This window comes from Scylla paramamosain, chromosome 2 (genome assembly GCF_035594125.1).
Source record: "Scylla paramamosain isolate STU-SP2022 chromosome 2, ASM3559412v1, whole genome shotgun sequence".
Taxonomy (NCBI): domain Eukaryota; kingdom Metazoa; phylum Arthropoda; class Malacostraca; order Decapoda; family Portunidae; genus Scylla; species Scylla paramamosain.
The window spans coordinates 13,765,001-13,777,500 of NC_087152.1; the positions used below are offsets into that span (position 1 = coordinate 13,765,001).

A 12,500-nucleotide genomic window follows, 5' to 3' on the forward strand; every position below is an offset into this window, starting at 1 on the left:
CTCTCTCTCTCTCTCTCCTCTCTCTCTCTCCTCTCTCTCTCTCTCTCCTCTCTCTCTCTCTCTCTCTCTCTCTCTCTCTCTCTCTCTCTCTCTCTCTCTTGTTATAGCTAATGTAGTGTGTTGATATAAAAAAAAAACCTGGTGAAAGAGTAGGAATCTGTTGCCGTTTCAAATCCCATGTAATCTCTTGTTAAAACGCTCCTCTCATCACCCCTACCTCACACTCTGGTCCGAAAAACACACTATAGATTAAGCGAAGTATAGACAAACTTTTACTGGCTTCGATAGCACAGTATAAGACCCGTATTTTTTAATGGAATTTGGCTTGGCTCTCATTGTTGTTTTCAAAGGCCACTGAGGTAAATAGCTGGTTACTCAATTTTTTTTTTTTTTTTTTTTTTTTGTTAGGCTATCGCTAGAATCATGACAGGCATCTTAGTGCTATGGTTTCCCCTCCATTTTTACAGTGTAATGAATGATGCTCTTGTGCAAGGTTTGAATATGGTTACGAAAGACACTATGATCTGCCAGTATAAAAGAAGTGATGCTGCAGTACTATATAGTTAAGATATTTTAGTGTTTATAGTCTTTTTATTTGTTCGTTTGCTTATATTTATTCATTTTACTTCATTATCATTATCATTACCTTTTCAGTCGTTTATTCATTCATATATTTGTTTATTTATTCTATTTCGTTACATTTAATTCCACTTTTCTATTATCTATTTATTGATTTATTTTATCTTATTTTTTTTTTTTTTTTTTTTTGCTTAAAATTATGAACGGCCTAATGCAACAATGGAGTATAATTTCGAAAGACACGTTACACAGAAAAATAAATTGGTCCTTTTCTCAGACCCTCATTTCTGGTTCCTTTCTTTGGAAACGGCATAATGAGCAGGTATCTGCCTCCCCCTCCTCCCCTAAAAAAAAAAAAAAAAAAAAAAAAAAAAAAAAAAAAAAAAAAAAAAAAAAAACTTGACCGCCCTCCCTACTTATATAAAAAAAAAAAAAAAAGGCTGACGAGAAAAGAGTTACGATAATTTAAACCTTTTAGTCTATGTACCTACTTTAATTTAAGCTCGGTAGAATCACTATGAGTATGTGGAGACCAAGATTAAAAGAAGACGCTAAACACAGTAGTAGGGAAGTGTAAGTGTGGCAGGATCCTCAATTATGTATATACTCACTAGGGGGGGTGGGGGATGTAACGTAAAAACGAGTAAATAGTCTTGTATATGTAAAGAGAAACCAGAGTTTGTTTGCGCTCAGATGCCTATTTGTTAGTCTCTCCCTCTCCCTCTCCCTCCCTCTCTCTCTCTCTCTCTCTCTCTCTCTCTCTCTCTCTCTCTCTCTCTGTACCCGCCCTGCTATTTCTTTTTTTTTTTTCTCAATTTCTTTTTCGCCACAACTTCATTCTACTTGTATATTTCAAGAGGAAATCTAAGCTTGTTTGCGTTGGATTGCTTCACAGGGGCACAACGAGCCGAAAGAAGAGGTTTTCCTAGTACGTTTACTAAGGGGAAAGGTTTTAATTACGCTAAGGGGAAGCGATACCAAACAAGGAAAGGTTTACCTACTGAAGGAAACTAATGCAGACACAGGGGCGCAGAGTGAACCATCTGATAGACTGGGCTGTGTCTTGTGAGGGTGAGGTTCTGAAATGAGGGAGATCCGGGGTGTTATAAAAAAAATAATAAAAATCTGGTGAGGAACGACAGGGAGAACAAAAACAACAGCAAAAATAATAGAATAAATGAATGAAAACTAAACTAAACTACTACTACTACTACTATTACTACTACTACTACTACCAATAATAATCTTAATAATAACAATAATAATAATAATAATAATAATAATAATAATAATAATAATAATAGTAATAATAATAGTAATAATAATAATAAAATGGCCTGTTCTAAAATAAATAGGTTGAGGAATCTTGGGAGAGAGAGAGAGAGAGAGAGAGAGAGAGAGAGAGAGAGAGGAGAGAGAGAGAGAGAGAGAGAGAGAGAGAGAGAGAGAGAGAGAGAGAGAGAGAGAGAGAGAGAGAGAGAGAGACTAAAAGGGAACCACGTGGATGTGCCAGTTGAGCAAGGATAAAAGAAAAAAAAGAAAAGAAAAGAAAAAGAAGTAAAGAAAGAAAGAAAAGAAAAAAAAACGAAAAAGGTCGAGGATGTGAAGGTAAGGGTGGAGTAGATGGAGATGTGAAAACAAAAACAAAGAATAAATAAATAATGAAAAAAAAATAAAAGAAACAGTGAAGGTGGACAAGGAAGTGTAGGTAATGATGATATGAAGATGAAAAAAAAAATAAAGAATGAAAAGATACGAAGATGTGTAGGTAAGAACGATGAGGAAGATGAAGGGAATGAAAAAAATAAATAAAAAAATAACTGAAAGAGGAAATGGTGAGAGGGAACGAGGATGCACATAAAGACGAAGTGAAAGTGTTGATGATGAAAGAAAGAAGAAAAGAAAGGAAGGAAGAAAGAAAGAGAGTGAGAAACAGTGATGAAACGAGGATGTAAGGCGAAAAGAAAGAAAGAAAAAAGAGAAGAGAGAAGAAGGAAAGAAAGAAAATAACCAGTGATGAGACGAGGATGAGTGGCCAAAACAAAGAGAGATAAAAAGAAAGAAAGTAAATAGTAATGAGACGGAAATGAATAAAGAAATAAAGAAATAAAGAAGGAAAGAATGAATAAAGAAAAGAAAGGAAAGAAAAAAAGGAAAAGAAAAACCAAGAAAGAAATAAAGAAAAAGAAACAAGAAACAAAAAGAAAAGAACACGGAAAAGAAGAAAAAAAAAGAAAATAGTAAAAAAAAAAAACCGAAACAAAACAAAGAACTAAAAAAACGAAACAAAACAGTAAAAAAACAAACAAACAAACAAAAAACAAAACAAACAAAGGATATACACAGAACAGGCATCAGTCACAGTGAAGATTCTGAAGACGCTGGAGGTACACATAACATCACAAAGCTGCAGCAAGGGGAATGTTTTGGAGAAGGCGTAAGGCGGACAGTACGTCACCGAAGGGAAACAAACGTGTGGTAAGTCCAAGGCAAAGGTTCCAGGAATGAGGGAGAACGTGAGCCTGGCTAGCTAAGGGGAGGCATTTCCAGGGGGTGGGGAAGAGTGTCAACTTCCTGGAAGACTCAAGGAGGGAAGGGGAAGGAGGGGAGGAAAGGGAGGAGAGGGACTGAGGAACGAAGGGAAGAAAAGCAGGTTCGAGGAAGAGAAAAACGACACACACACACACAAAAAGTTGAAGTGGGAGGAAGTACTGCTGAAAAACAAAAAAAGAAGATGGGGGGAAGGAGGAAAAGATGGCTACTGATAACAGCAGGAGCTTTATTGAGTTTGTGGAAGTGTTTAATTGCTAGAACAACAACAACAACAACAACAACAACAACAACAACAACAACAACAACAACAACAACTACTACTACTACTACTACTGCTACCACTACTACCACCACCACTACCACTACTACTACTACTACTATTACTACTACTACTACTACTACGATTTCTGCAACAATAACAACAACAGCAACAACAACAAACCCAACAATTAAAGATATTTAATTGTTTAAAGATAAATTTAATTAATTTAATTATAATATAAACAAATATTTCTTTATTTTTTTACTTGTTCAACACGTGTTTGTTCATTTGTTCGTTCACTTATTTATTGGTTTAAGTGTGTGTGTGTGTGGTGTGTGTGTGTGTGTGTGTGTGTGTGTGTGTGTGTGTGTGTGTGTGTGTGTGTGTGTGTGTTAGTTTCCTACTTACCAAATATGGATTGGGAAAATGTTCTTTTAGAGAAGAGAGAGAGAGGAGAGAGAGGAAGAGAGAGAGAGAGAGAGAGAGGAGAGAGAGAGAGAGAGAGAGAGAGAGAGAGAGATAGCGGCCTTGGAGAACAGGGAAGAGAGGACAAGAGGGAAGGAATTTAAGAGAGAGAAGAGGAGTAAGGGAAAAGCTAGAGGAGGAGGAGGAGGAGGAGGAGGAGGAGGAGGAGGAGAGGAGGAGGAGGAGGAGGAGGAGGAGGAGGCAGGAGGAGAAAAAGAAAAAGAAAAAGAAAAAGAAAAAGAAAAAGAAAAAGAAAAAGAAGATGAAGAAGAAGAAGAAGAACAACAACAACAACAACAACAACAACAACAACAACAACAACAACAACAACAACAACAACAACAACAACAACAACAACAACAACAACAGAAGAAGAATAGGAAAATGATGAAAGCAGTTACGAAGTGAAGAAAGATGAGGAAGTAAGAGTGACGAAAGAGGGGAAGAAGGAATCCGGATAAGAAGACAGAATAAAGAGAAAAGGAAGGAGGGGAAGAAGAGTGAGGAAAGCAGTAAGGAGTAAGGATGTGAGGGAGAGAAAGGGAGAAGGAGAGAGAGAGGGAGAGTAAGAGGAGGAAAGGAAAGATGGGAAGACTAGTATTGCATAGACTGAACCTTCCCCGAACTAAACCTTGGTGAAGGAAAAAAATAAAATAAATAAAAATATCCTACATGCTAACACACACACACACACACACACACAGAGAGAGAGAGAGAGAGAGAGAGAGAGAGAGAGAGAGAGAGAGAGAGAGAGAGAGAGAGAGAGAGAGAGAGAGAGAGAGAGAGAGAGAGAGAGAGAGAGTGACGTCACACCGGCCATACGTCACACACAGCACGCGTCAACCTTGCCATCTTTGTGACGTCTTGAATTACATTATTTTTTTTTTTATTCTTGACGTGTAACTGTTGCGTGTGAAGAATTTAGCATTAGAAAAAAAAAAAACAGAGAACTTCTTCGTAATATCCATTATTGTTATCGTTATTATTTTATATTTTATTTATTTTTGTTGTGTGTGTTAGTGCGTAGATCCTCTCTCTCTCTCTCTCTCTCTCTCTCTCTCTCTCTCTCTCTCTCTCTCTCTCTCTCTCTCTCTCTCTCTCTCTCACAGAACGCAGAATGAAGAGGTGCTGAGGGAAAGTGCGTCTGTGCAAATGCCAGTCTGTATGTGTCTGTGTCTAAGTGTGTGTGTGTGTGTGTGTGTGTGTGTGTTGTGTGTGTGTCTCCCTCCAGGTATCCACACGTACGCACCACACGTCACTGACCACACGTTTTCCACCTCATGATTCCGCCCCCTCTCATCCACGTGTTGCTAGACTTACTACTACTACTACTACTACTACTACTACTACTACTACTACTACTACTACTACTGTCTTCTGGGGGCGAGCGCAGTGACCCACCCTATCCTCCCTCTCTCCCTTCACCCAGTGCTAGGAACAATAGTACTACGCCGCCCAAGTCAAGGAGTGTGCGTTGAAAGGTTTCTTGGTGTGTTCAATGAGTTAGTGTGATCTCTCTCTCTCTCTCTCTCTCTCTCTCTCTCTCTCTCTCTCTCTCTCTCTCTCTCTCTCTCTCTCTCGTGTGTGTGTGTGTGTGTTAGTATTTTGATGATGGTGGTGGTGGTGGTGGTGGTGGTTTGTTGTTGCTGTTTTTGTTGTTGTTGTTGTTGTTGTTGTTGTTGTTGTTGTTGTTTTGGTGGTGGTTGTGGTGTTGCTCTTTTTTTTTTGTAGTGGTGGTGCTGGTGGTGGTAGGAGTGGTGGCGTTACTATTGTTGTTGTTGTAATTGTTGTTGTTGTTTTTATCGTCGTCGTCATACGCTGATGACGACACGGAGAAAGAAATAAGGATTAAAATATAAAAAAAGAGAAACTGTATGAAAACGACGAAAAAAATACTATATACTATCAAATCACTTAAGAAACAAAAAAAAAAAAAAATTAAAGAGGAGGAAAATGTAAGAGAAAGAAGTGTAAGAAGAAAGACGAGGACGAGGAGAGTGAAGAGGAGGAGGAGGAGGAGGAGGAGGAGGAGGAGGAGGAGGAGGAGGAGGAGGAGGAGGAGAAGGAGAAGGAGAAGAAGAAGAAGGAGAAGGGGAAGGGAGAAGGGGGAAGGGGAAGGGGAAGGGGAAGGGGAAGGAGAAGGAGAAGGAGAAGAAGAAGAAGAAGTTGCAGTGTTGACAGGCTGGTAGTGTTTACCGTACAGACACACTACACGGCTGAGCAACTCCTGACCTTCTTGCTTCAGTGCTCGGGGAAGGCCGTTGGGAGGTGTGGCCGCGCACTTAGCCCTGTGATTTAGAGCGTTCTATTACGACAGCATCTCATTACACGGCACGATGAGAACGTATAATCTATCTAATAAGTTGAATGCAATATAGCTATCAATTTTTTCGTATCCCCTTGTTAACCATTTCAGTGTTAGAGATTAATTGCAAACCTTTATAAAATCATCGGTTATTGATCAGAAAAGAGTAAACGGAGATATTAATAGTAAAAAAGATGAAAAAAAAACTAGTGATGATTTTTTAATGTTATCGCAATAATCATCATACACTTACTGCAGGTTTGTGATGTTACCTGAAAAAAATAAATAAATAAGTAAATAAAAAAAAAAAAACATGTAGAACTGAAGCCGTTTAAAAAAGACTGATTTTCAAATGCAATAATAGGGAATAGAATGCCAAGTGACTGGAATGGGCTCAGTTATCAGGGAACAGAATGACAAGTGACTGGAATGGGCTCAGTTATCAGGGAATACAATGCCAAGTGACTGGAATGGGCTCAGTTATCAGGGAATACAATAACATGTGACTGGAATGGGCTCAGTTATCAGGGAATACAATGACAAGTGACTGGAATGGGCTCAGTTATCAAGGAACACAATGCTAAGTGACTGGAATGGGCTCAGTTATCAGGAACCATATTCTGAAACACTTCTGCTCGCGCCTCCACTGCTTTCAAAGGGCTCTACTTGAAGCTACACGTGCTTTTTATTTATTTTTTAATTTTTTTTATGGCTTTAATGACAGGTTAGCCGGAGTTTTACCTTATTAACCAGAAAAAAAAATAAAAACACTCTTGAGAATCATATTAATCATTTCTGCGGCCTTTGAAAATAGTCGTGGTGAGAGAACAGAGCGATTTTGAATACGGCTTAAGTTGTTAGCAGAGAGTCAATGCGGAGCTTCAATTAGGATAAAACTTACTAACCTTGAAAATATATGGATGATTGGTGGACATAAAATACAACGGAAATATGTTTTATACAGGGATTGTCACGTGTATAGTCCTTCCTTCCCACGTATTCTTATATGCCAATATTCGTTAAGTTTACTAAATGCATATCAGGAATTTTAAGCGTTGTAGTTAAAAATGCTCCAGGTTTTGCTTGTGTGGTTTCTAATTACGCCGTGAAAATAAACTAGTTAACTTAATTGACCTCAACCTCAATAATTTTCAAAGGTCATTATCACACCACCGCGCGAACTGTGGTTAAGTGAACTCTCTCTCTCTCTCTCTCTCTCTCTCTCTCTCTCTCTCTCTCTCACACACACACACACACACACACACACACACACACAGAGAGAGAGAGAGAGAGAGAGAGAGAGAGAGAGAGAGAGAGAGAGAGAGAGAGAGAGAGAGAGAGAGAGAGAGAGAGAGAGAGAGAGAAGGAGAGAACAGTAAACCGAGGATGGAAAACAACGAACACCAAATTAGGGAGATGACAAGAAGGAGAAATGAGATGAGAAAATCAACACAAGTGAACTGGAATAAACTTGAGAGAGAGAGAGAGAGAGAGAGAGAGAGAGAGAGAGAGAGAGAGAGAGAGAGAGAGAGAGAGAGAGAGAGAGAGACGGCCGGAGAGAAAGCTGTGAGATGTATTTATCCCGCGGGCTTGTGACAGATACAAAGGCGGGTAAATAAAGAAAAAAATAAATAAATAGACAAGATGAAATTGAAACATGGATGGTGAAGTACAGACAAGAAGATTACACTGAGGCTGGAACATGGATGGAAAAGTATAAAACAAAATAGAAGACAAGATTAAGGCAGACATTGGAATGGTACACATATAAATAAGCAGTTGTCTCATCACTGCTTGTCTGTTCTCCCTAAAGAAAACGGGAGCCTACGAAAAGACTGACAAAATCCGCACCTCTTATTGGTTCAGGCGTTCACAGACATGAGGAGCGTTTTGGTTCGGGAGATTACGAAAAGACTGATAAAGCCGGCACTTCATATTGGTTCATGTGTTTACCGAGATCATTTTGGTTCGGGAGCTTACGAGAAGACTCTGGAAACGTTAGAGAAATAAAGATCACAGACATGGGGAGCGTTTTGGTTCTGGAACTTACGAAACGATAAAACCGGCACTTCCTATTGCTTCAGGTGCGCATCAACATCGTTTTGGTTCAGGAGCTTACGAAAAGACTGGCCCTGATTGTCGAAACGTCAAGGAAATAAAGCTCTCCCATTTTCTTCCTGTGTTTTCTCACTACCACAATCCACTCACTGACGGAGAAGAGTAGACAAGATAGAAAATTACACTGAGACGAGAACAACATGACGCTGAAAAATGAATAGGCAAGTGCACACGAAATAAAAGATAAAAGACTGAGACGGAAACACGTTGAAATTGGAAACTGGTTATTAAAAGTAAGGACATGAAGAAAGCTGAGGCGGAAACACTTACAGACACCCACCCAAATAGTAAACAGACAGGCGTCTTCAAAACTGATTAAACAGGGCATCTCTTCTTCTTCTTCTTCTTCTTTTCTTCTTCTTTTTCTTCTTCTTTTTCATCTGTTTCTTTTTAGATAACGGTATTGTGATTTTTTTTATCAAATTTCTTTGCCCTAGGCCAGTCTCCATGACACGTAAAAGAGAGAAGAGAAGAGAGAGAGAGAGAGAGAGAGAGAGAGAGAGAGAGAGAGAGAGAGAGAGAGAGAGAGAGAGAGAGAGAGAGAGAGAGAGAGAGAGAGAGAGAGAGAGAGAGAGAGAGATCAAAAATACAGACGAATAAAAAAAAAAAAAAAATATATATATATATATATATATATATATATATATATATATATATATATATATATATATATATATATATATATATATAGATAGATAGATAGATAGATAGATAGATAGATAGATAAACAGTGACAAACTAAGAAAAAAGAAAATATAAACACATACAAATTATAGACAGACTGAGACAAACAAAAAAAAAGACAAAAAAAGAGAACATAAAGAGATACACATAATCTGACGAGTAAAACAGACAAATTCCAAACAGAGCCAAACTAAAACAAAAAGCGTAAAACGCCCACAATAACCCTAACAAAACAACACAAAAACAGAACAAATAAACAGACTCAGGCCACCACATAACCGAGATGACAATAACAACACGAAGAATAACAACAACAAACTGTATTTAACTAACTAGCATAACAGAAAACGAAAGTAAAAAAGAAAACGAAGTAGAAGAATAACCACCACCACCACCACCACCACCACCAGCAGTAGCAGCAGCAGCAAACCGAAGGGAAAACTGAGTAGTAAAATTAAATACCATCCAGGAACTATAATTTTGTTGAAAGTTCCTGGAAATGGGAAAGCTGGAAGAGTGAGCAAAACAGGAGGGGGTGAAGATGAAGGGAAAACGACGGAGGGAGAGGAGGGGGAGAGAGGGAGGGAGATAAAGAAAACGAGATTCGGGAGGGAAAGGGAGGAGGCGACGCGATGGGAGGGAGACGAGAGGGAGGGAGGGAAACTTAGGTGGAGGAAAGGGTGGAGGGAAAGGGGGTGGTGAAGGGAGAGCAGGTGGAGGGAAAACGTTCGTTGTTCAGCTGACGTGAAGGTGAAACTCGAAAGGCACGTGATATCCACCCCCTCATCCACCCCCTCCTTCCTCATCCACCCCTGCACCCTAATCCATCCCCACCTCCACTCGTCCACCCCCTCCACCCACACCTTTCTCCGTCTAAAGCATCATTACTCACGATCACACACACACACACACACACACACACACACACACACACACACACACACACGTTAACACTAACACACGCACATGTTACTTAGAGGGGGAGAAAAATGCGAAGGAAAATTTTTAAAAGAAAAAAAGACGAACACGGATAAAGGAGAGAAAGTAATGAGAGAGAGAGAGAGAGAGAGAGAGAGAGAGAGAGAGAGAGAGAGAGAGAGAGAGAGAGAGAGAGAGAGAGAGAGAGAGAGAGAATAATGATAATGGAGAGATACACACATACATACATACAGTACATACAAACATACATACAAACATACATACATATATACATACATACAAACTAATAAACACACAAACAAACAAACAAACAAACAAAAGACAAACGGAAAGGCCACCAGCTACAGTAAACAAAGAAACAGAAAGAAGGAAAGAAAGTAAGAAAGGAAATGGAAGGAAGGAGGGAAAGGGAAGGAGGGGAGGACGGAGGAAGGAGAAAAAGTTAGCGAAGGGAAACACAGTCAAGAGGGAAGACATTAGACAGAGGAAGAAAAGGATGAAAAGAAAGTTAGGAGAGGAGGAAACGAAAGGGGAGGAGGAAGAGGAACAGAAGGAGAGGGAGGAGCACGAGGACGAAGACGAGAAGAAGAAGAAGAAGAAGAAGAAGAAGAAGAAGAAGAAGAAGAAGAAGAAGAAGAAGAAGAAGAAGAAGGAGGAGGAGGAGGAGGAGGAGGAGGAGGAGGATGACGAGGACGAAGAGAAGGAAAGTTGAAGACACACACACACACACACACACACACACACACACACACACACACACACACAGAGAGAGAGAGAGAGAGAGAGAGAGAGAGAGAGAGAGAGAGAGAGAGAGAGAGAGAGAGAGAGAGAGAGAGAGAGAGAGAGAGTCACAGGTGCAAGGAAAGTCTTTTAGTCTCCGAAGTTTCGACTACTGGAGGGGTAGAGGGGAGAGGAAAGGGAAGAGGGAAGGGGAGAGGAGGGGAGACGGAGGGAGAGGGGGAGGGAGGGACTAAAGGGAGGGGGAGGAGCTGTGAAGGGAAAGGGATCAATGGAATCAAGGGTAGAGAAGATTTACGAAGGGAGAGAAAAGGACAAAAAAAAGAGAGAGAGAGAGAGAGAGAGAGAGAGAGAGAGAGAGAGAGAGAGAGAGAGAGAGAGAGAGAGAGAGAGAGAGAGAGAGAGAGAGAGAGAGAGAGAGAGAGAGAGAGAGAGAATGAAGTGTATAATAGAACATAAAATGGAAAGAAGGAATGATAGAAATACAAGAAAGAAAAAAAACAAGGAAACGGAATAAATGAAAACGTAGGCAGTAAACTAAAAAAAAAATACAATAAAAAAAGTAAAAGAAGTTAAAAAAAAGAAAAGATATTAAGGAAAAACTGACAACAAAAGAGAAAGAGAAAAGGGAAAGGAGAAACTGGAAAAGGAAAGGAAAGAAAAATAAGCAAGATGAAAGAGTAAAAACTGAAACGAGTAATAAAAAGGGGAAATGAAGAAAGAAAGAAAGAAAGAAAGAAAGAAAGAAGGAGAAGGAGGAGGAGGAGGAGGAGGAGGAGGAGGAGGAGGAGGAGGAGGAGGAGGAGGAGTGAGGGAGAGAAACAGGTAAAGGAGGACAGGTAGAAACGTGGCAGGAGATGGAGAAAAGGAGGAAGAGGGAAAGGAGGGAAGGAGGTTACGAGAAGGGGTAGGGAAAGGAGGAGGAGGAGGAGGAGGAGGAGGAGGAGGAGGAGGAGGAGGAGGAGGAGGAGGAGGAGGAAGATAAAGGAATAGGAGGGCATGGGAAGAAGGTCTAAAGAAAATGGGGCAAGGGAAAATGGGAGGAGGAGGAGGAGGAGGAGGAGGAGGAGGAGGAGGAGGAGGAGGAGGAGGAGGAGGAGGAGGAGGAGCAGTCTGAGCCAGTAATAAATTGTTGACTTTTTTCTGTGCTATATTACTCGGGACACAAGAAGAAAGAAGGACGGACTCGCTGTGTGTGTGTGTGAGAGAGAGAGAGAGAGAGAGAGAGAGAGAGAGAGAGAGAGAGAGAGAGAGAGAGAGAGAGAGAGAGAGAGAGAGAGAGAGAGAGAGATTTTCTATTTATCTATGTGTCTATCTATTTATCTACATGTCTATCTGTCTATCTACCTATCTAGGTATCTGTCTATCTATCTCTCCACTATCTAACTATCTATCTACCTACCTATTTACATATTTACTTATTTATCCATCTGTCTATCTATCGACCCATACATCCATCTATCTAATCATTCCTCCATCTACCCACCCATCACTGCTAACATCTACCCGCCTATCTACCTATCCGTCTATCTGTCTACCTAACTGGGCAAGACTGACGTGAACAAACACCTGCTGACCGCCTCCTAGGGTGTGGCAGGTGCTGCATTATAAACCCGAACGAGGAATACTCCCCAGCATCAATCACCCTTCCTCAACCTTCAGACCTCAAGTAGCGGCGTCGTGAACTTTCCCTGACTTCCTCCTTATAATGTAGTAGTCTTCTCTGATGTTTCCTGGGCTCGGGACTTTGGGCTTCTCTATGGGTCTCGAAGAACTTTTTTTTGGGGGGGGGTGTGAAATTAAAAAAAAAGAATATGGAAAAAGAAAGGATGAAAGGATGAAAAGAAAAGACAGAAA

The 12,500-nt window shown here is 40.2% G+C and overlaps 1 protein-coding gene across 1 annotated transcript in view; it reads right to left on the reverse strand.

The window, feature by feature from the left end:
• LOC135110611 (uncharacterized) overlaps nucleotides 1–12,500 on the reverse strand; it is an 86,604-nt gene that overhangs the window by 62,002 nt on the left and 12,102 nt on the right. Inside the window, exon 2 of the mRNA XM_064023133.1 lies at nucleotides 1,581–1,658. Within this exon, the coding sequence (XP_063879203.1) occupies nucleotides 1,581–1,658 (78 nt within the window). The remainder of the gene's footprint in view (nucleotides 1–1,580; nucleotides 1,659–12,500) is intronic.